General features: G+C 52.3%; 1 protein-coding gene across 5 annotated transcripts in view; it reads right to left on the bottom strand.

The window, feature by feature from the left end:
- ADCY3 (adenylate cyclase 3) overlaps positions 1 to 11,311 on the bottom strand; it is a 90,361-nt gene extending 79,050 nt beyond the window's left edge. For 2 of the 5 annotated variants that reach the window (XM_011281269.4, XM_045054857.1), the window contains exons 1-2: positions 11,176 to 11,306; positions 9,846 to 10,674 (exon numbers count right to left, since the gene is read on the bottom strand). In XM_011281269.4, the coding sequence (XP_011279571.2) occupies positions 9,846 to 10,520 (675 nt within the window). In that variant the 5' untranslated portion in view covers positions 10,521 to 10,674; positions 11,176 to 11,306. Of the gene's footprint in view, positions 1 to 9,845; positions 10,675 to 11,175 lie in introns of all 5 variants that reach the window. The other 3 variants (XM_019827829.3, XM_045054856.1, XM_011281268.4) reach the window with 3 other exon arrangements.
- Positions 11,312 to 19,332: the final 8,021 nt, after the last annotated feature.

The following is a 19,332-nucleotide window of genomic DNA, read 5'->3' as shown; positions in this document are numbered from 1 at the left end:
AGGAAGGAAGAGGCATCAGACATAGACTGGCCGAGAGGGAGCTCAAACAAACAATCCAATCTTACACCTAAAGAAACTAAAAAAAGAACAAACAAAACCCAAGGTGAGTAGAAAAAAGGAAATAATGAAGATCAAGACCAGAAATAAATGACAGAGACTGAAAAAAAAAAAATCGAAAAAAAAAAAAAATCAGTGAAACCAGGAGCTGGTTCTTTGAAAAGATAAACAAAATTGATAAACCTTTAGCCCGACTCATCAAGAAAAAAAGGACCCAAATAAATAAAATAAATAAATCAGAAACAAAAGTGAAGTAACAACAGACACCACAGAAATACAAAGGATTGTAAGAGAACCCTATGAAAAATTATATGCCAAAAATTGGACAACCTAGAAGAAATGGATAAATTCCTAAAAACATACAATCTTCCAAAAGTTAATCAGGAAGAAATAGAAAACCTGAATTGACCAATTACTAGTAACAAAATTGAATTGATAATCAAAACTACCATAAAATAAGAGTCCAGGATCAGATGGATTCACAAGAGAATTCTACCAAACATTTAAAGAGACAATACCAATTTTCATCAACCTATTCCAAAAAATAGAAAAGCAAAGAAAGCTTCTAGATGTATTCTATGAGGCCAACATTAAGCGGACACTAAAACCAGCCAAAGACGAAAGAAGAGAAAGAAGAGAAAGAAAGAAAGAAAGAAAGAAAGAAAGAAAGAAAGGAAGGAAGGAAGGAAGGAAGGAAGGAAGGAAGGAAGGAAGGAAGAAAGAAAACTACTGGCCAATATCCCTGATATACACAGATGCAAAAATCCTCAACAAAATACTAGCAAAACATATTCAATAATACATTAAAAATATCATTCACCACAATCAAGTGGAATTTATTCCAGGGATGCAAGAATGGTTCAATATTTGCTAATCAATCAACACAATACACCACATCAACAAAATGGATAAAAATCATACGATCATCTCAAAGACGCAAAAAAAGCATCTGCTGAAATTCAACATCTGTTCATGATAAAAACTCTCAACAAAGTGGGTTCAGAGGGAACATACCTCAATGTAATAAAGGCACAGCTTTATTGAAACATGCACAGCTAACATCATACCCGATAGTGAAAAGCTGAGTCCTTTTCTTCTAAGATCAGGAATGACACAAACATGTCTAGTCTTGCCATGTTTATCCAACATGGTGCTGAAAGACCGAGCCATAGCAATCAGACAAGAAAAAGAAATGAGGCATCCATATGGGCAAGGAAGAAATTAAGCTGTATTTGTAGATGGGGTGGGGCATGGATGCTCTGGGCTAGGGAACTCCTCATCTGGGCTCCTCCCTAATGCTAGGTCCTAAGCCCACTTCTCTGGATTCCACACTTTCCTTGGGCAAAATGCACCCTCTCTGTGGTGATGGGGGCCATTTAAATGCTAATGATTCCCAAATCTGAAACTCTAGATTTCTCTTCTAAGCTCCAGATCTTGAACACAGGGCCTGGTGTTCAATAATTACCCACTGATGGCTCAGTCGGTTGGGCATCCAACTTTGGCTCAGGTCATGATCTCACGGCTCGTGAGTTCGAGCCCCACTCAGGCTCTGTGCTGACAGCTCAAAGCTTGCAGCCTGCTTTGGATTCTGTGTCTCCCTTGCTCTCTGTTCCCCACCCCCCCATTCATTCTCATTCATTCATTCATTCTCTCTCTCTCTCTCTCTCTCTCAAAAATAAACATCAAAAAAAATTTTTTTTCAAATAATTACCCACTGAATAATCTGATAGTTCTACCCAGATGTCCCATGGACACCTCAAACTGAAGTCGTCTTCCCCATCCCATTTCCATGTTGGTGGATGGCTCTCACGGCATCATGCCTGGATGATTTTAGAAGTCTCCTAATCAGTCTTGCCCTCACTCAAGTCCACCAGAATGACTCTTCTAAATGCAAATCAGATCCTATCTGCCCCTGCTAAAATTCCTACAATGGACCTCATCATTGTAGGAATAAAGGCCAAAAAATCCTTTAGCCTTTCTGCTACCTGGCTTCTCTGCACCTTGTCTCTCCAGCTCCTATCACCCACTCATGCTCCTGTCACATAATAATGCTCACCAGTCCTGACCAAGTGAGAACCTCCTAGGACTCTGACTGAGAAGCCCCGCTCCCATTACTCCACTTAGAAAACTCCTACTCATCCTTCAAATTCCAGCTCAATGGCCAGCTCTTTAGAAGCCTTCTGGTTTCCCTAGGTAGGTCCTCACTAACAGGACTTGCACCATAGCCCATGAGCTCCTTGAGGAAGGGGCTAAGTTTTAGACATTCTCTGTATACTCTGACTAGATCAATGCTTACTACCCTGATGAAATGTTTGATAAGTGATGGAAGGAATTAAGTTTCTCAAACTACAGGAACAAGCAGAGAAGGTGGGATGGTAACAGCTCCAACTCTGCTCAGCCATTCTCCTAAATGATCTCACACAAATCATTTTTGTGCAAGGAGATTAGAATTAGGCCAACAGGATATCTATGACTCATTTTTTGGGCTCCTAAAAACCCTCCTCTATTGCTGCTTTTCCCTACACAAGGATATGAACAAGTGGCAAAGGAGTATTGATTAGCACCCCTGAAAGGTTTTATATAAACCTTTCTTTAAAAAATAATTTTTGGGGTTCCTGGGTGGCTCAGTGGGTTAACCATCTGACTCTTGGTTTCAACTTAGGTCATCATCTCCCTGTTTGTGAGATCGAGCCCCACATGGGGCTCTGTGCTGACAGCATGGAGGCTGCTTGGGATTCTCTCTGGCCCTCTTCGGTTCGTGCTCTCTCTTGCACTCCCTCTCCCTCTCCCTCTCCCTCTCAAAATAAATAAACTTAAAAAATAATAATTCTCAAATCACTCGGCTTAACCCTAAAACATTTCCCCGATCTTGGATCTAGCCAAAGATTTATGAAACTCTCAATGCGTTGATGGGAAAGGAAATAAAGGCAAAACCAGAGCAGGAATGTACATATTCAACATTTATAGAGCGAAGTCACAACCAAGGCACCACAAAGGGCTGCAAAGGAATTATACGATCAGTCTTAACCTCTCCTTGAGGCAATGACAACCTGTTAAGAAAGACAAATTTGACATGTTTCTGAAACATGTACATGAGCAAACTCCCACCTCCTGGGAAAGGAATACAAATATCAAAGCCAGGCTGCTGATCTAGATGATGTGTGGAGAGAAAGGACCAGCACTGGTGCTGGGGTTGTGGTTGGATGCAGAGACAGCTTCCCTGTAAATTGGCACAGTGCCCTGGACAGAGCAGGTCTGCACCCTTGACAAGAGGATTCTTCTCAAGAATATAATGCATGAAAAGCTCACACAAATGAACTATGAGCCACTGTCTTTTTTTATGTGTGCTGCAGTTTCTAAAAATTTCTGAAAAATCACAGAAATGATGGATTTCACAAAGAAGCAATACCTTAAAGAAGTTATATTATGCCTTACTCTGGACCACATTTCTAACTTTTGAAGCATCCTGTGGTCACATGGTATTTTGGTATCCCACCCAGACTCGTGGATTTCTTTAACCCCTTCTCCCCAGCATCCCCCATGTGTCCCCTGGTTTGGTAGGCAGCCTCAGAGGATGCCTGCTCTCCATCCCTTTCCTCCCTGTATGCACAGGCCACTCTCACATCAAGGGGTAGAAGGTCCCCTTATCTTGCATCCAGGTTAGCGTGACCTTCTTTGACCACAGTGACCAGTCTAGCCTCTAAAAACAACTCTGGTAGCTGCCATTTCCTCCCAGAGAACACCACACCTGTGAGGAAACCCAAGCTAACCACGTGGAGAGGTCATTTAGAGGAGCTCCAAGGCTCCAGGCCTCCCTAGAGCTTTCCAGCATAGTGGTCAGCTGAATGCCAATGGCTGAATGCAACAGCCCAGGCGGTCAAGTGAGTGACCCCAGCCAGTGCCACCTGAAACACAAAAACTGTCCAGCTGACCACAGTCAACCCACAGAATAAGACAGTAAGCTATTATTCTGAGGTTGTTACAGCAATAGATAACTGAAACACTTAGTAAATTGGATGCATTTATGTGCGGTAAGGCCAAAGAGAAGTGGGCCATTCCACATTAAAGAGTTTCCTAGAGAACCAAAATATCCAAACTAGTTTTTATCAAACTCTGGCCAAAAAGGTTTTTAGAATGCAATACCACACCCCATCTTATACTAAATGTAACTTAATATTTTCTTGATGAATGGGTCATCGCTGCAGAGACATCAGGAACTACACTGTCCTAGGACCTAATGAAATCTCCAGAAGTCACAGAAGTATGTAGGCTTTTGGTTGCAACCCCCATTCAATCTCTGGACAGCTATACGCCTTGATCAGTAGCAATATGCCTGCCCCTAGAAACACCTCATTCTCTGTCGCATAGCGCCTTCTGAGGGTTGGGACCCTATCCCTGCTGGAACTTTATCTCAACAGGTCTGAGGAAAGACAGTCTAAGGGGTTCTTTTATGTTTGAAGAGAAGGAACTCCGTTACCTCACTGATCTGGGTTTGAATCCTGATCTGCCACCTGCTCGCTATATGGCCTTAGACCAGTCATGTCACTCATACACATTTCAGTTTCCCCATCTGTAAATGAAAACAGTATCTACCTCTTGCTGGGAGCTACTTACCGGAAACACAGCAAGAGTTCAGTGAATGAAGGCATCCTGTCTACACTCCATATTCAGCGGGCCTGGCCCTGCACGTGGGTGTTCCCCCTGAGCACACACAGCTGAGCGTTGGTCAGGATTACACCCACAGAAGCCTATCATCAAGAGTGCATATCAATGGGGTGCCTGGGTAGCTCAGTTGGTTAAATGTCCAACTCTTGATTTCAGCTCAGGTCACGATCCCAGGGTTGCAGGCTTGAGCCCCGCGTGGGGCTCAGCACGGAGCGTGGAGCCTGCTTAAGATTCTCTCTCCCCACACCTCTCTGCTCCTCCCTTGTGCTTATTCATTCACCACATTCACCATGCTCAGTCTCAAAAAAAAAAAAAAAAAAGTGCCTATCAAGAGGACACAGTGGAGGCGGGGCCAGGGAGGGAAGGTCTGAATATGTATTCAGGGTTGGAACACCCTAGGGGGTTTAGCGTACAAACGTGAAGGAACTGGAGAACAAGAATGACCTTGGAGTCCTAGGAAGTCCACCTCAAGGAGCATTCACCAGGGCTGTTGGGCCGACCAAGTCCAGGGGCGTACGTGTGTGTGCATCCTGGAGTTTACAAAGCAAGCCTGGGGGTGGGGCAAGGGGAGACCCGGGCATGGATGTTGGGGTCCGACTGGCACTGCTACCCAGTCCCCCACTACTGGCCCAGCCCCAGGCTTTAGTTTACTCTCCAGGAAAACCAGCTAATGATAAAGTGCCAATTTAAAATAAACATGAGGGATCCGATATTCATGGCCAAACATGAGTGAGGTAACGTGGTGAAAGTCAGGACCCACTGCATATGCACGACAAGGAGGTACTAGAAAAGCTGTTCTCACACACAGGAGGATCAGAAAAGGCCACACACACACACAACCGGGATGGGATTGAGGGGGTGATTTTCTGCAAAGTTGTTTCCATGTTCAGTAATGCACTGTTCTTCCACAGCTGGATTTGATGCCTCCCCATCCCTTCTACACCTTTCCTTAGTACTCTGGTTCCTAAAACATGCCCAGCTGTGCACACGGCGCAGAGGGATGACCCTTCTGTCCCACTCTGGGACGGTGGCTTTGCCTCCCCGCCCGTTTCCTGCACGCCTGCCTCTCTCACCCTGATGCCTCTGGTTGCTCAGAGCCCCCCAGCCTGCTGTCCTCCTGCCCCAATTCATCACATCTCATCTCACACATACCCACCCAGCCATGTCCTCACCAGGAAGAGTCCGTCATGGCCTCTCCCTTCCTTGTATCCAATTCCCAGGGGGAGACAGGGGGGTGCCTGCTGTGATATTTTAGGGCCTCCCACCTCTTGGTACCTTTCTTCAACACCACTCAGCGAACGCATTTCGGGGCAGCCAGAGAAGCAGGAAGAGGCTCAGAAGCCTGCATTCCAGAGGAAGAGAGGATCTCAGGGAAGCCTCTGGATATGTCCTGCCCCCTCTCCCCATCATCCCCCCTTCTCACTCAGCAGGGACCCCTCCCCCGTTATCCAGCCCCTCCACTCTCAACCTCCCTGAGCCTCAGTTTCCTCATCTGTAAAATGGAGCCAGTAACATCCAGAATCAAATGGGATGATGTATATAGAACCCTAAACCCCAGCCTGTGGATGAAGGAGTCTGGGAGCATCAGCCCTCTCACACAATATCCCTCCTATAGCTGCCTCCAGCCCCCCCCCCCCCCCCGAGCGGAATGTCCATCCATGGGGTGAATGCTGTGTGATGTGTACATGTGAAGGAATTACACATCCCCGGCATATCGTGTTCCCATTTGTAAATAAAGGTCTTAACAGGCTATTAATTCCAAGAGAAAATTTTGCTCTCAAACAGCTTTCTGCTATGAAATAGTTTTCAAATATTGTTCCTTGCCCCTAACCGGTCACAGACTCTTTAACAACCCCGCCAGAAGGGAACAGGTTGTGTGGGCGCATTGAGGGTCTTGGGAATCGCCACTGGCCTCAGGAATGCTCCCTACCACCTTAGCTGCGTTTTCTGCCCACCCCCCCTCCCCCCATCAGCTGCTGCCTAGCCCTGCCCTGGACCCCATCCTGCTCCATCACATCACCCTAAGGGGCAGTTTGGGGCAGTAGAGGGCAAGTTGTGCCGCAAGAGGAGGGTGGCACCAGGACCCAGGCAAGGGGAGGGATGTGCGGAGACCCCACTAGCTGCAGCTTGCTCCCCCCAGCCCAGCTCCCCTACACCCCCCAGCCTCGGACTGGGATTGTCTGATTCCCATTATCCCCAGACCCCACAGGCAGCAAGGCCCATACTATTGCTCAGTAATCTTCACTCATCCACTAATAAGTGAAACCCCAGCAACACCCCAATCCCACACCCCATCTGACAGCCCGGCTCGACCTACTTTTCTGGTCAGAACCCCAACCTTCCCGCCTCCTAGGAGAAGAGCCCAGGGCAGGCTGGATGTCTTGCCGCTGACATTTCAGGCTACCCTGAGGTCTCCCTGTCCCTGTCTATCCCCTATCCCCCACTAGAGGAGTATGGGTTCGAGAGCACGAAGGGTGCAGAGGAGGAAGCCATCGACAGTGAAAATGCCGGTGGCAGCAGCAACAGGAGCATTCCCAAAGCCCCCAGACCCAGTGCCTGCTGGAACCCAATTCACCGCCCCCCACCGGCCCAGGAGGGAGTCACTGGCTGGATTCAACAGGTGATGGGCAAAGAAAAAGAAAAGGGGAGTCTTTAGGCAAGAGAAAGAAAAGCACAGTGGTGCTGGGGTCTGGAGAACATTCCTGGGGTTACCCTAGTTGGGGATCCGGCTGCCCCATTCTCACATCTCCGTCCCATCCTACCCTTGATCCCAGGAGGTAACATGGGCCCGCAGGAGCAGAGGGCAGGTGGGTGTTGCTTCATTACACAGCTGGAGGAGAGATATATCCAGTGTTCTCCCCACAGCGCACACAGCCACCTGGGGCTTAATTTCCACCACATTCAGAAATACTGAATGCAGGGACTCTGTGACTTAAGGAAAACTTGGGCAAGTGGGTCTGGGAACCCAGGCACCTTTCAAATTTTTTTTTTTTCAACGTTTATTTATTTTGGGGACAGAGAGAGACAGAGCATGAACGGGGGAGGGGCAGAGAGAGAGGGAGACACAGAATCAGAAACAGGCTCCAGGCTCTGAGCCATCAGCCCTGAGCCTGACGCGGGGCTCGAACTCACGGACCGCGAGATCGTGACCTGGCTGAAGTTGGACGCTTAACCGACTGCGCCACCCAGGCGCCACCCAGGCGCCCCCCAGGCACCTTTTAAAAAGGCACATTAGCTCCAAACAAGTGACTCAAACTTCTGGAATGCAGCCCACTGAAAGCTGGGGCCTCCTGCATTCTATCTCAGGCTCCCAAATGGACCTTGAGAGGGACCTCCTCCTTCCCCTCCATTCCCAAAGTCACATTCAGGGCACTGCTTCCATGCCAAGGCCATGCTCTCCTGGGATGCTAATATTGTTATCTTCTATTTACTTCGTTTTCTTTTTTCCCGGTTTCCCGGTTTCCTAATCTTTTGGGTTTTCTGTCTCTTCTTAGCAGCACCCAAAGGATACCAGCAAATCACGAGTTTAGTGGCTGGGCTCCAAAGGGGAGAATTTGTTTTTGCTCTCTTAAGGGACAGCGAAGCATATGGGAAACTCCTGTGGTCCAGGGGCCCAGACAGGGAGGAAGATGCCAGAAGTGACTGTTTAGTAGAAAGTAACGGTTCTGAGTTGGAGGTCAGACCCCAAAGGCTGCCATGCCCACCCGCCTGTCTGCTCTGAGCTGTACTTCCTACCCATTTCCAAGCAGGAATGACCCCTGCCACTCTTCCCCAGATAGCTTCCAGCAGGACCCTTGACTGGCAGAGGCACAAGCTAAAGTTCACGGACTCAAAAGTCAAGGTAGCAATGGCGGATTGTCACTTTATGTGAACAGGGCATCGGGAGAAAAACCAAGGGAACTCTTGGTGTACTCACGGGGCCCGTGCGCACCAGCCTGGGGCTGGGCTCCTGCAGAACGCACAAGGCTTCCTGAGAGAGGACCCTGCATGAGCAGGAAAAAGTTACAACAGAAAACCTGTGTTTTCCTCTAACCAAGTGGGAGGCAATGGGACGGCTCCCTGGGGTTCTTACATCAACCCCTATGGCACTGCTGGGCCCATGGAGACTCAGCTCTCAAGCCCAAGAGACCATGATAATGGCTTTGGCAGAGATGTAGCTAGCATCATGACTTAGGAGGAAGAGCACTGGAACCGGAATCGAGAAATGGACGCTCCAGGCATGTGATCACTGTAACTACTTACGCAGCCTCGAACAGGGCACTTTCCATCTCTGGGCTCACGAATAAAGGAGGCAGCAGGTAGGGCGCAAGACTGTGGAACTCATTAAGCCCCGCAGGCTCCTCCAGATGGGTTAGTAGATAAACTCAGATGCTGAGAATCACACCTCCCAGGAGCGATTAGTTAAGTGATGGCCCAAACTCCACCCCTTCCAGCAGAACGCGTCCTCAAAGAACTAGCAGACCCTCCACTACCATGGCCAGCACGACTGTCCCCATGTACGTCCCCACACCTTCCAACTGCTCTACACACCGTGAGCTCCCAGCGGCAGACGCAGGATCTAGGACCATCACGCCTTTGTGTTTCCCAGGGCATCTTCGCCCACATGCCCTCTGATCTTGAAAACAACCACTTATGCAGACATACGGTCCCCATCCGACAGAGGGGCACGGAGTCCACACAAGTCAGTCAACTGCTGAAGCTAGTCAAGGACAGGCTGGAGACCAGAGGCTAAGGGAACCCTCCCCTTCCCCATATGAGGTCTTTCTGTTGGAGATCAAGGACAGAAGCAACGACCAGGATGACGCTGCCTTGGAACCAGGCCTTGTGGGCCTTCCTGCTGCCCACCTGGGCTGGACACGGGTGACAGAGTGGCCCTGAGGCCCAATGTCCTGACATCCTCCACTCCCTCAGGCCAAGCACAGAGAAGCTCCAGAGAAACTCCAGAGGTTGAGAGAGAGACGGTCTTTCTGTGCAAGCAGCCCAGAGCCCCGGAGGCACTCCCCCAACATATGTTGACTCAAGGGCAAAGACAACAATGCCATCCCACCTTTGAAACTGGTACCACCTCGCAGGAGAGCTGGTGGGAAGGGAAGCCCCTGGGTGGGACTCAAGGCGGGACTCACCTCCCTCAGCAAGTGCCTGCCTTTCAGGCCATCCTGCTGCTGCTGGGCCACGGTGACCCCCAAGACGAGTGTGTGCACAACACAGGAGACCACGGAGATGATGACGATGGGGCTGAGGCTGAGGGGCAGCGTGATGAAGAAGGAGAAGACAAAGAAGGTCTGCCAGCCCACCGTGTCGCTGGCCGCATGCGCGCGGGCAAAGTTCAGGCCCAGGTAGGAGAAAATCTGGGCAGTTATCAGCAGCCACAGCAGGTAGGGCACCACTTTCCGGGTGACACGGTCGGGGAGAAGCCCCTTTTTGCAGAGCACGAAGAGGAGGATGTCCAACAGCAGTCCCATCCCAGCGACGACCAGGGGAGCCAGCTTGTCGCTGGAGTAGACCACCGCGCACATGACCACCACGTAGCAGTCGAAGAGGGCCGCAAAGACCACCAGCACCAGCAGCGTCTCATGGCGCTGCCGTTTGAAGTAGGTCTGGTACAAGTTCTCCAAGGACTCGGGCACGAAGGTCAGCCTCATGAATCGAGGCAGGCAGAGGCAGGATCCCGAGTTCCGGACAGAGATTTCATGGGTCCGGCCCACCCCGCGGTCGGGGTCAGAGGGCAGGCTGACCGAGTATTCGGCGGAGTACTCAGCCGAGTACTCGGGCTCCGAAAAGCCCTGGTTCCTTGGCATCCTGGCGACTGTCTGCTTCTACCAGCCCAGGAGAGGTGGACCGGGATCAGAGGAAGGGCTCTGGAACGGGCCACCTACCAGGGCTCTCGAGGGCCGGCCACCTCCAGCAGGACGCAGAGCAGGTCTCCAGGGCACAGGCAGCACTGATCTGGAACTTAGAAGGACAACGCCAAGTAGATACACGGCTCTTCATTCTCATCTGTGGTTTCTCGTGACCCATCCTACCCCTCCCGAACGAATCGCTGCTGCCCGAGGCTCCACGACCAGGGCCTTCTCTAGTCACCCCCACGCTCACGCCACCACCGGACCACACACACACACACACACACACACACACACTCATACCTGGTCCCGTCCTCACCAGTTTCCTGTCTGTGGCTTGCCAGAGGCCCGGCCACCTCTCCATCCCTCACACTCCGGGTCCATCTGTGTCATCCCTTCTCCCTCAGTCCCTGACTTCCTCACCTAAATTTCCAACAGGCCCAAGCCTTAGAAGCTGGAGATTAAACGTGCCCGGGAGCAACCAGAGCCATCCCGGGGATTCCTGAATCTTCCTGGTGTTTACTTCCTTCTCCCACCCAACCCTGGGCGGCTCCGGCTCTCCGCCTCCGGGCACTACCTGCCCTCGGAAAGGCTGGCCTGCCCCTGCATTTACCTGTGCGGGAACTCGGGAGCCGCGTGGTCCGGCCGGTCCCCGCTCGGGCTGCGGGGCTGGGTCACGCGTATGGCGCGCGGGGGCCGCGCCGCCCCGCCAGCGTCCCGGTCCCCGGCAGGAGGGCGACCCCCCGCCCCCTCACCGTCAGGCCCGGGATCCGGCCGGGAGAGGCGCGGGGCTGCCCCTCAGCATCCGCGGGCGCCCGGCCGCAGGAGGAGGAAGACGGCGGGGGCTGAAAAATCGGGGGGCGCCCGCCTCCGGGGCTGCGGCTCGCGGCACGGCCGGACCCCTCCCTCTCGCCCCCGCTGTGGCGGTGGCGGCGGCGGCGGCGCGGCTAGGGGCGCACCCGGGGCCCTCTCGGGCGGGAGCGCGGGCCGAGGCCGGGGCAGCCCGCCAGCATCCTCTGGGCCGCCCGCGCGCCGAGCGGAGCCAGCCGAGTCCGGGCGCGGCGCGCTGCACTGTGTGAGTCCCCGCGCGGCGCCGGCGGCTCCGGGGCCACGCGCGCTCCAGGCCCCGGGAGGCGGGCGGCGCCCCTCCCTCCCCGCAGTCGCCGCCCTCTCGGCGAGCGCGTCCCGGAGTTGGGGGGGGGGGGCGAGCGCCCCGATCCAGCCCCGCGGCCCGCGTGGGGTGGCAGGCGGAGGAGCGCGGGGGCGAGAGTCGCAGGGGCCCCGGTGGCCCCGCGCCCCAGCGGCGGGAGGCGAGCTGCCTGCGGCTGCTGCGTGGAGGCGCCGGGGTGGGCGGCGGGCAGGAAGGATGGGCGAACCGATGCCCCCGCCTCCGCCCTGGGCAGGCCGGGTCTCGGAGGATGAAAGCCCGGGACGTGCCCTCCCGCAGGTGAGGCGCGCTCGCAGCACCCCTGCCGCCGCCTCTTTGGCCGCGGCTTCCTCCTGGGCGCGGAGAGGAGAGGCCGGGGCTGAGGTTTGGGGCTGGCTGCCCCGCCGGGCGCGCCGGGCCTAAGTGTCCCCGCCCACCCTGGCAGTCCAAGCCTTCCGCCGAAGGGCCCGCAGCTGAGCTCTGTTTGAGTTGTTCCTGAAGGAGGAGGGTAGGAGTGGCCCGGTAGGCACCTGGCACGTGGAATCGCAAGAGATCCGCTTCAGAAAGATCTCCCGTGCACATTCCACCTGCCTGAGATGGGTCTGAGTTTACAAACTCCGCTTAAAAACTAAAATGCTCCTGTGAACGGTTAAGCCTATTAGTCTCTTACACCTTAGTATAAATTACGTTTCTCGGCTTTGACAGAACACCTTGCCAAGATCAACCACAGACTTTAAGAATTTAGATAAAGGGAAAGGGGAACAAAACGTGTGTGTAGTGCGGGGTCGGGGGTGGGGAGTTGCTGAAGACTGCCAGCAACATTAGGGAATGGGCTTCCATGGGGAGAGCAGAAGAAATGAGTCAGAGAGGAGAGAAACTCAGCCATCCAGGCCCTGGAAGGACAAGTCTCTTCGTGCCACTGAGAGTCATCCATGAATGCCCTTTCCAAAGCCTCAGCCACCTCACATCCCTCAGGACTAGATTCATCAGAGAATTGATGCTATCACAGCTGTTTCTGTCCTTCTCTCTACTAATTCTGAAAACTTGCCAACCTCAGTCCAAACCTGTCAGGGCATTGATTACCAAGGCAGGGGGCATAGCATCAGAGTTTGGAGGAGCATAATTTGAATAAAACAGCACCTTTCCCCTTTGTTTTAATTTGTTTGGAGTTCCAAAGTTTTTTTTTTATTTTGAATTGTTACAGGATGTTAAAGGAGACATGATTTTTATGTTTAACAAAGGGACCTGTGTTAATAAAGGGAGAAAAGCCGAGAAATACTGTTTGGGCCTGCTTTGGGACAAAGGACACCCACATTGCACCCTCCCCCTTTCCTGGTAATAAGACAATCCTTGGAGTTCTCCTGCCCGGCTTCCTACTTGGCAAGACCACCTCCAGCTCCCGGGCCATGTGGGTTCTTTGCTGGGCCTTTGCCCTCACGTCCCAGCCTTTGTACCACACTCACCTAGCAAAGGGAGAGTTTTCTGCACAGATACCCCTGGTTAAAAAAAACAAAAACAAAAACAAAAAAACAAGCCTGATTAACTGCCCCTCCTGCCCTAATCACTGGCCTACACTACTCCACTTCCTGACCTTCCACAATCCTCCTCTCTCTGCTGTGGACACCTATCAACAGCCGGGCCGGGCATCAGGGCAGGCCAGAGGAGCCACACCGTCCCTGCCCTCAGGATGCCTGCCGTCTCTGTGGGGGCACCAAATAACCAATAAGACAGACCCTCGGCTGCACCCAGGTGGCAATCAGAGATGACCCGAAACTGGGCCTTTCCGGACTGGGTGGAAGGATCTGACTCGTTCTGAAAGGGGCGCACTCAGAGACCTGAAGCCTCTGACAAGGCTCCGCGGGGGAGGGGAGCGTCCGGAGCACATTCCCATCCCTCCTCTGCTTTCTGGGTATGGGCTCAGCCCTTCCCTGGGGATGTGGGAAGCCCCATGGGCCTCCCTAGGAGCCAGAGGCCACTGAGTGAATATTCCAGAGCAGGAAAGCAGCTCAAGGTCCTGCGTGCGGAAGACCTCAGGGAAAACACAACTAGTGGGAGACGGGCAGCCGGCCCTGATAGCCTTCCGCAGCTTCTCCGGCACCTGGAGCCAGATAGTCACTGAATGAATGATTTCCCTAGGAAGAAATGGCACTTTGTAAGTGCACCTCTTGCCCCTGAGGGAACCCACGGGCCTCATTCACTGATGCTGAAATGTCCTGGTCCAGGGAAATTAAAAATAACCCCACTCAAGAAAAGGGTAGGAAGTGGCTTCAGTTCCTAAGCTATACATTTTGTATCTATCTTAAAACACATGTACACACAGGCACGCACCCACGCAACCCAAGACCGTGAATGGCTGCGTGGGTGACTTGCCTAGGACGCATGTCCTAAACTGGGGACAGAACCTGGGTGTCAGCTGCCTTGGAGTTCTCCTGCCCGGCTTCCTACTTGGTAAGACCACGCCCAGCTCCTGTGTCAGCTCGGGTGGGTGTCCTGACTCCCACCCTAGCCCAGGACAAAGGATAGGTACCTCTTTGCTTGTATGGTTTGAGACTAGAGATGATTGCAGAGTGTTAATTGTTGTTGGATAAACAGGAGTGGTTTGGGCCCCTGGGGAAATGTGGCGGCTCCGAATCTAGCAAACAATAGATCCGAGCAGAACCCTGGTGTCCTGGGGAAAGAGAAGTGGGAGGAAAGAAGATCATTAGCTCCTCTGGTGCTGGGCCCCAGGAGAGCCCTGTTTGGGGCCTTAGCTGAAGGCAGAGCCCGAGACCAGGGCCTGCATACAGCTGGTTTAATTGGACAAGTGATTCCCAGAGAAAGAAGGTGGGGAAGCCGGTAAATACAAGGGTGTGTGATGAGTGGTCACCACGGACAGTAGGGCTCAATCCATGAGTGCAAAAAGCAACTCAGAACTTTCCGCTGGAGGGCTGGAAGAGGGGAGTATTCATGCACTCGCTTCCCTACCCCACTGGGTACTTCCCGGTGTGCACAAGCTTCAGGGACGACGAGGCAGGGAACAAGACAGTGCAGAGAGGCGACATGCGTCCGCTGCATGACAGAGTGGACAGGTGGGCCCAAAGGATGGGCAGACACCACACCACTGTCCCATAAGGGACCAGACCCCTTGTCAACTCCTGCCAACTCAGAGGTTTGGATCCTGTCACCTGGAGGAGAGAGTCACGTGGTACAGGACAAAGCTGGCCCCTGCGCACTGGCCGTGTGTCCTGGCAGGGCAATGACCCAGCACTAACCCCTAGAGGGGGTCACTGGGAGGAAGGAGGAAATTAACGGGAACCCAAGAGGTTGGCAGATCTCCACGGAGCAAGTCAAAGGGAGGAGCTCCCATGCCTCTCATGGCCGGATCCCCAAGGCGCTCTGGCCACTTCTGTCCCAGCGTGACTGTTCCAGGGTGGGCTGCTGTCTCCCTCGAGTTGTCTCTGGTTGCATCTGGGAGCCTGTGTGATCAGTGGGCATGTGTGTGATCAGTGTGCATGTGCATGAGGGTGAGCGTGAGCAAACGTGATGGGTGTGAGTGAGCATGTGTGATCAGTGTGTTTGATCAGCATGCACGTGGGTGAGTGTGTGTGCAGTGTGAGCACGTGCCCTGTGGGTGTGGCTCCAGCCTCTCCTTCTGGTCCCCGTGCCCCACTTGTTCTGTTCACCTGCACGGCCTACTCGCTGCCCTTGGATCTTTTGAGCTCTCGAATAGGCAGACGGAAGCGAGTAGAGAGAGCACAGTGCTTCCAGACCCTGTGGTTTGTGTTGTCTCCTTCAGTTTTATGACGTAAGTACGAACGTCCCGCATTACGTGGGTGAGAAAACTGGGGCTCAGAGACCCCTCAGTTAGGGGCGGCAGAGAGGGGGCTGGATGCCGAATGTGCTCTTGGCCACACAGAAGTCAGGCTCAAGCAGGAATCCTCAAGAAGCTTCCTCCAGTCAGTCAGTTGCTGCCTCTCTAACCAAGGGATACTTGATCTTGGGGACCAGGTGCTTAGCCAGCAGCCAGAGGCAGCCTGTGGAATTGTGGCTCCCTAGATGGCAGAGAAAGAGGCTCGAGGCATCATTCTGCCCCAGCCCGGATGAGGAAGTTGAGGCCCAGACAGGTTAAATTTGGGGAAGGCAAGACACATGCCCATGGAGTGTGAAGCAATGTGTGAATGCTGAGTAATCCCGGGGCCTCTGTGGAAATGTCACGTTTCCAAAAGCACTCAAGCCAGGGCCCCTCTGGGAAGAGGCACCATAGAAATATGTGCTAACAACTCTCTCCCTGGCCTGCTGGGGATGAGAAGGAACAGACAAAGATTTTAGAACAACAAAAGATGGCTAGAGAAGGCCCGGGTGGGGAGGAGATGGGGCCCCGACCTTCACCGTCCCTCTCACAGGTGGGAAGTCACAACACCCTAAAGAGCGAGGCTGAGACCCCTGGGGGGTCAGGCTGGAGGGGCTCAAGGAGTGCTGGTGAAAAGCCCTCACTGCAGATGAAAACAATCTACTGTCCCCATGTCTGCTTCCCCCCAGCCCCCACCTCCATCTCAGGAAATCACCCTTGCCTCTGCCCTTCTCAACCCCCGGCCCATTCTCTACCCCCAAAACCAGGGCGATTGTTCCAAATCTAAATCTGATCTTGTCCCCATCTCCTTTGAGAATCCGGTCGCTAGCTGTCCCGGCCCCAGCTAAGAGGACTGCCCACCTTGCCACACGCTAGGATTAAATAAGATAGTACTTATGAAGTGCTCAGCTATCACCTTGCCTTTCAAGTTGCACTAAAGGAACGCCAGTCATTTTTTACTTCGGTTGAATGGTGGCCCCCAAAAAGGTATATCCGGGTCCAAATCCCTAGAACCTGTGAATGTGACCTTACTTGGAAAAAAAAGTCTTTGCAGATGTAATTGGGTTATGGATCTTGAGATGACACCATGCTGGATTGCTTGGATGGCCCTAAATCCAAAGATAAGTGTCCTCAGGTGAGACAGGCACAGAGGAGGAGATGACGTGTAGATGGAGGCAGAGGTTGAGGGGAAGGGGCCGCAAGCCGGGGAGTGCCTGGAGCCACCAAAAGCTGGAAGAGGCAAGGAGGTGTTCTCCCCTTGAGACTCCAGAGGACGTGCAGGCCTGCTGACCAATTGATTCCGGACCTCTGGCCTCCAGAATGGCAAGAGAATAAATTCTGTTGTTTTCAACCACCCAGGGTGCGGTCATTTGTTATGACACCCACAGAAACCTAAGACAGGATCCAATAGTATACTTTCTATACCTGTATTTAACACCTACTAGGAGTTGTTGTAATTTTACATGACTGTTGCCCCACTCATTGGATTTTGAGCCCAGGGTCAAGGCCTTGGTTTACTTGTATACCTGGAATGCCAGCCCCTGGTAGGTTATGAATAAACCTTGTTGAATTAAAATAACAGTTCTGGGGAGCCTGGGTGGCTCAGCTGGTTAAGCATCTGACTTTGGCTCAGGTCATGATCTTGTGGTTTGTGAGTTCAAGCCCCGGATTCGGGCTCTGTGCTGACAACTCAGAACTTGGAGCCTGCTTCAATCTGAAGATTTTGTGTCTCTGCCCCTCCCTCTCCCTCTCTCAAAATAAATAACCGTTAAAAAAATTTTTTTTTAATAACAATTCTGAGGCACCTGAGAGGCTCAGTAGGTTAAGCATCCAACTTCAGCTCAGGTCATGCATGATCTCCCGGTTTGTGAGTTCGAGCCCCATGTCAGGCTCTGTGCTGACAGCTCCTAGCCTGGAGCCCGTAAGGATTCTGTGTCCTCCTCTCTCTCTGCCTGTCCCCCGTTCATCCTCTGTCTCTTTCTGTCTCAAAAATAAACATTAAGGGGCGCCTGGGTGGCGCAGTCGGTTAAGCGTCCGACTTCAGCCAGGTCACGATCTCGCGGTCCGTGAGTTCGAGCCCCGCGTCAGGCTCTGGGCTGATGGCTCAGAGCCTGGAGCCTGTTTCCGATTCTGTGTCTCCCTCTCTCTCTGCCCCTCCCCCGTTCATGCTCTGTCTCTCTCTGTCCCAAAAAATAAATAAACGTTGAAAAAAAATTAAAAATAAAATAAAATAAAATAAAAATAAACATTAAAAAATTTTTTTTTAATTTAAAAATACAAACAATAACAATTCTGTTGGATCCTCTTTTCCATTTGCAGAGCTTCTTCAATGACCTGGAGACATGCCGGGGGGTGGCAAAATCCACCTCATAGTTATTCCCAGACTTCAATTGTACTTGAAGTGATGTTTTTTCCCCTTGGAGGGAAGTCGAGTGATTTAACCGGCAAGTAGTTTTAATCACGATTTTTATCGCGAAACCATCAGGGATTGATTGGGGAGCGGAACACATGAATTTGTATCCGTTCTGGGGTACAAGACAAGACTGTAAGGAAACGGACATAGGACCGTGCCTCCAGAGCTCGTGGAGGGCTCGTTCTCTCTGTGTCCAGGAATGCTGGAGACGCCCGAGGTCCACGCCGTTACCCAGGCCTGCGCTGCTGCTCTCCAGCCGCGTGGAGCTCTCACGGTTCCGAGCACGCTCTCACGCCCTCACCACTTTGCATATGCCGTTCCCTCTGCCTGGATCTCTCTTCCCTCCTGTTGTCCTCCAGATACCCATCCTCAAAGACCCCCTTCCCGTGCCGTGTGCTCTGTGAGGTCCTCTCTCATCCCCAGGCAGGGGTGGCCCCTCGAGAACCGCTGTGAGGACGGTCTGCTCATCTGTCTCCCACTCTGGCGGAGTCTCTCAGGGGCAGACGATGTGTTCTCATCCACCTCCTCAGCCTGCTTCCTCTTTCTGCATGGCACATTCTGCCCGAAATGACAGTGTATCGGGGCGCCTGGGTGGCACAGTCGGTTGAGCGTCCGACTTCAGCCAGGTCACGATCTCGCGGTCCGGGAGTTCGAGCCCCGCGTCAGGCTCTGGGCTGATGGCTCAGAGCCTGGAGCCTGTTTCCGATTCTGTGTCTCCCTCTCTCTCTGCCCCTCCCCCGTTCATGCTCTGTCTCTCTCTGTCCCAAAAATAAATAAACGTTGAAAAAAAAAAATTGAAATGACAGTATATAACTGTTTGTTCCTAAGTCTTGTTTCGTCCCCATGGAATGTGAGTTCCGTTGGCAAAAACAAACAAAACAAAACAAAACAACCCTGTTTTGTTTTGGCTTTTTAAACTGCTGATTCTCATGTGCTTAGTTAGCATCAAACCGGCCCATAGTATATGGATTCCTTTCCTATAGCTCCCATAACAAATTTAGGGTCTAAATAGTACAAATGCATATCATCTTACAGTTCTGGGGGTCAGAAGTCCAAAATGGGTTTCATCGGGCGGAAGTCATGGCTTTGGCAGGGCTTCGTTCTTTTCTGGAGACTAGGAGAGAATCTATTTCCTTACCTTTTCTGGCTTCTAGAGACCACCCACATTCCTTGGCTCATGGCCCCCTTCCTCCATCTTCAAAGCCAGCAATATTACATCTCTCTGGTCTTTCTTCCATAGCCACATGTCCCCGTAACAGAGCCTGGAAAGTCCAATTTTAGGGATCCATGGGACTAGGTTAGACCCACCTGGATAATCTCCCCGTCTCAATGTCCTAAGTCATATTTGCAAAGTCCCTCTTGCCATGTAAGGTAACACACT

Source organism: Felis catus, chromosome A3 (genome assembly GCF_018350175.1).
Source record: "Felis catus isolate Fca126 chromosome A3, F.catus_Fca126_mat1.0, whole genome shotgun sequence".
Classification (NCBI taxonomy): Eukaryota; Metazoa; Chordata; class Mammalia; order Carnivora; family Felidae; genus Felis; species Felis catus.
The sequence above is the reverse complement of the archived record's forward strand: the minus strand, read 5'-3'. Positions and strand labels throughout refer to the sequence as shown.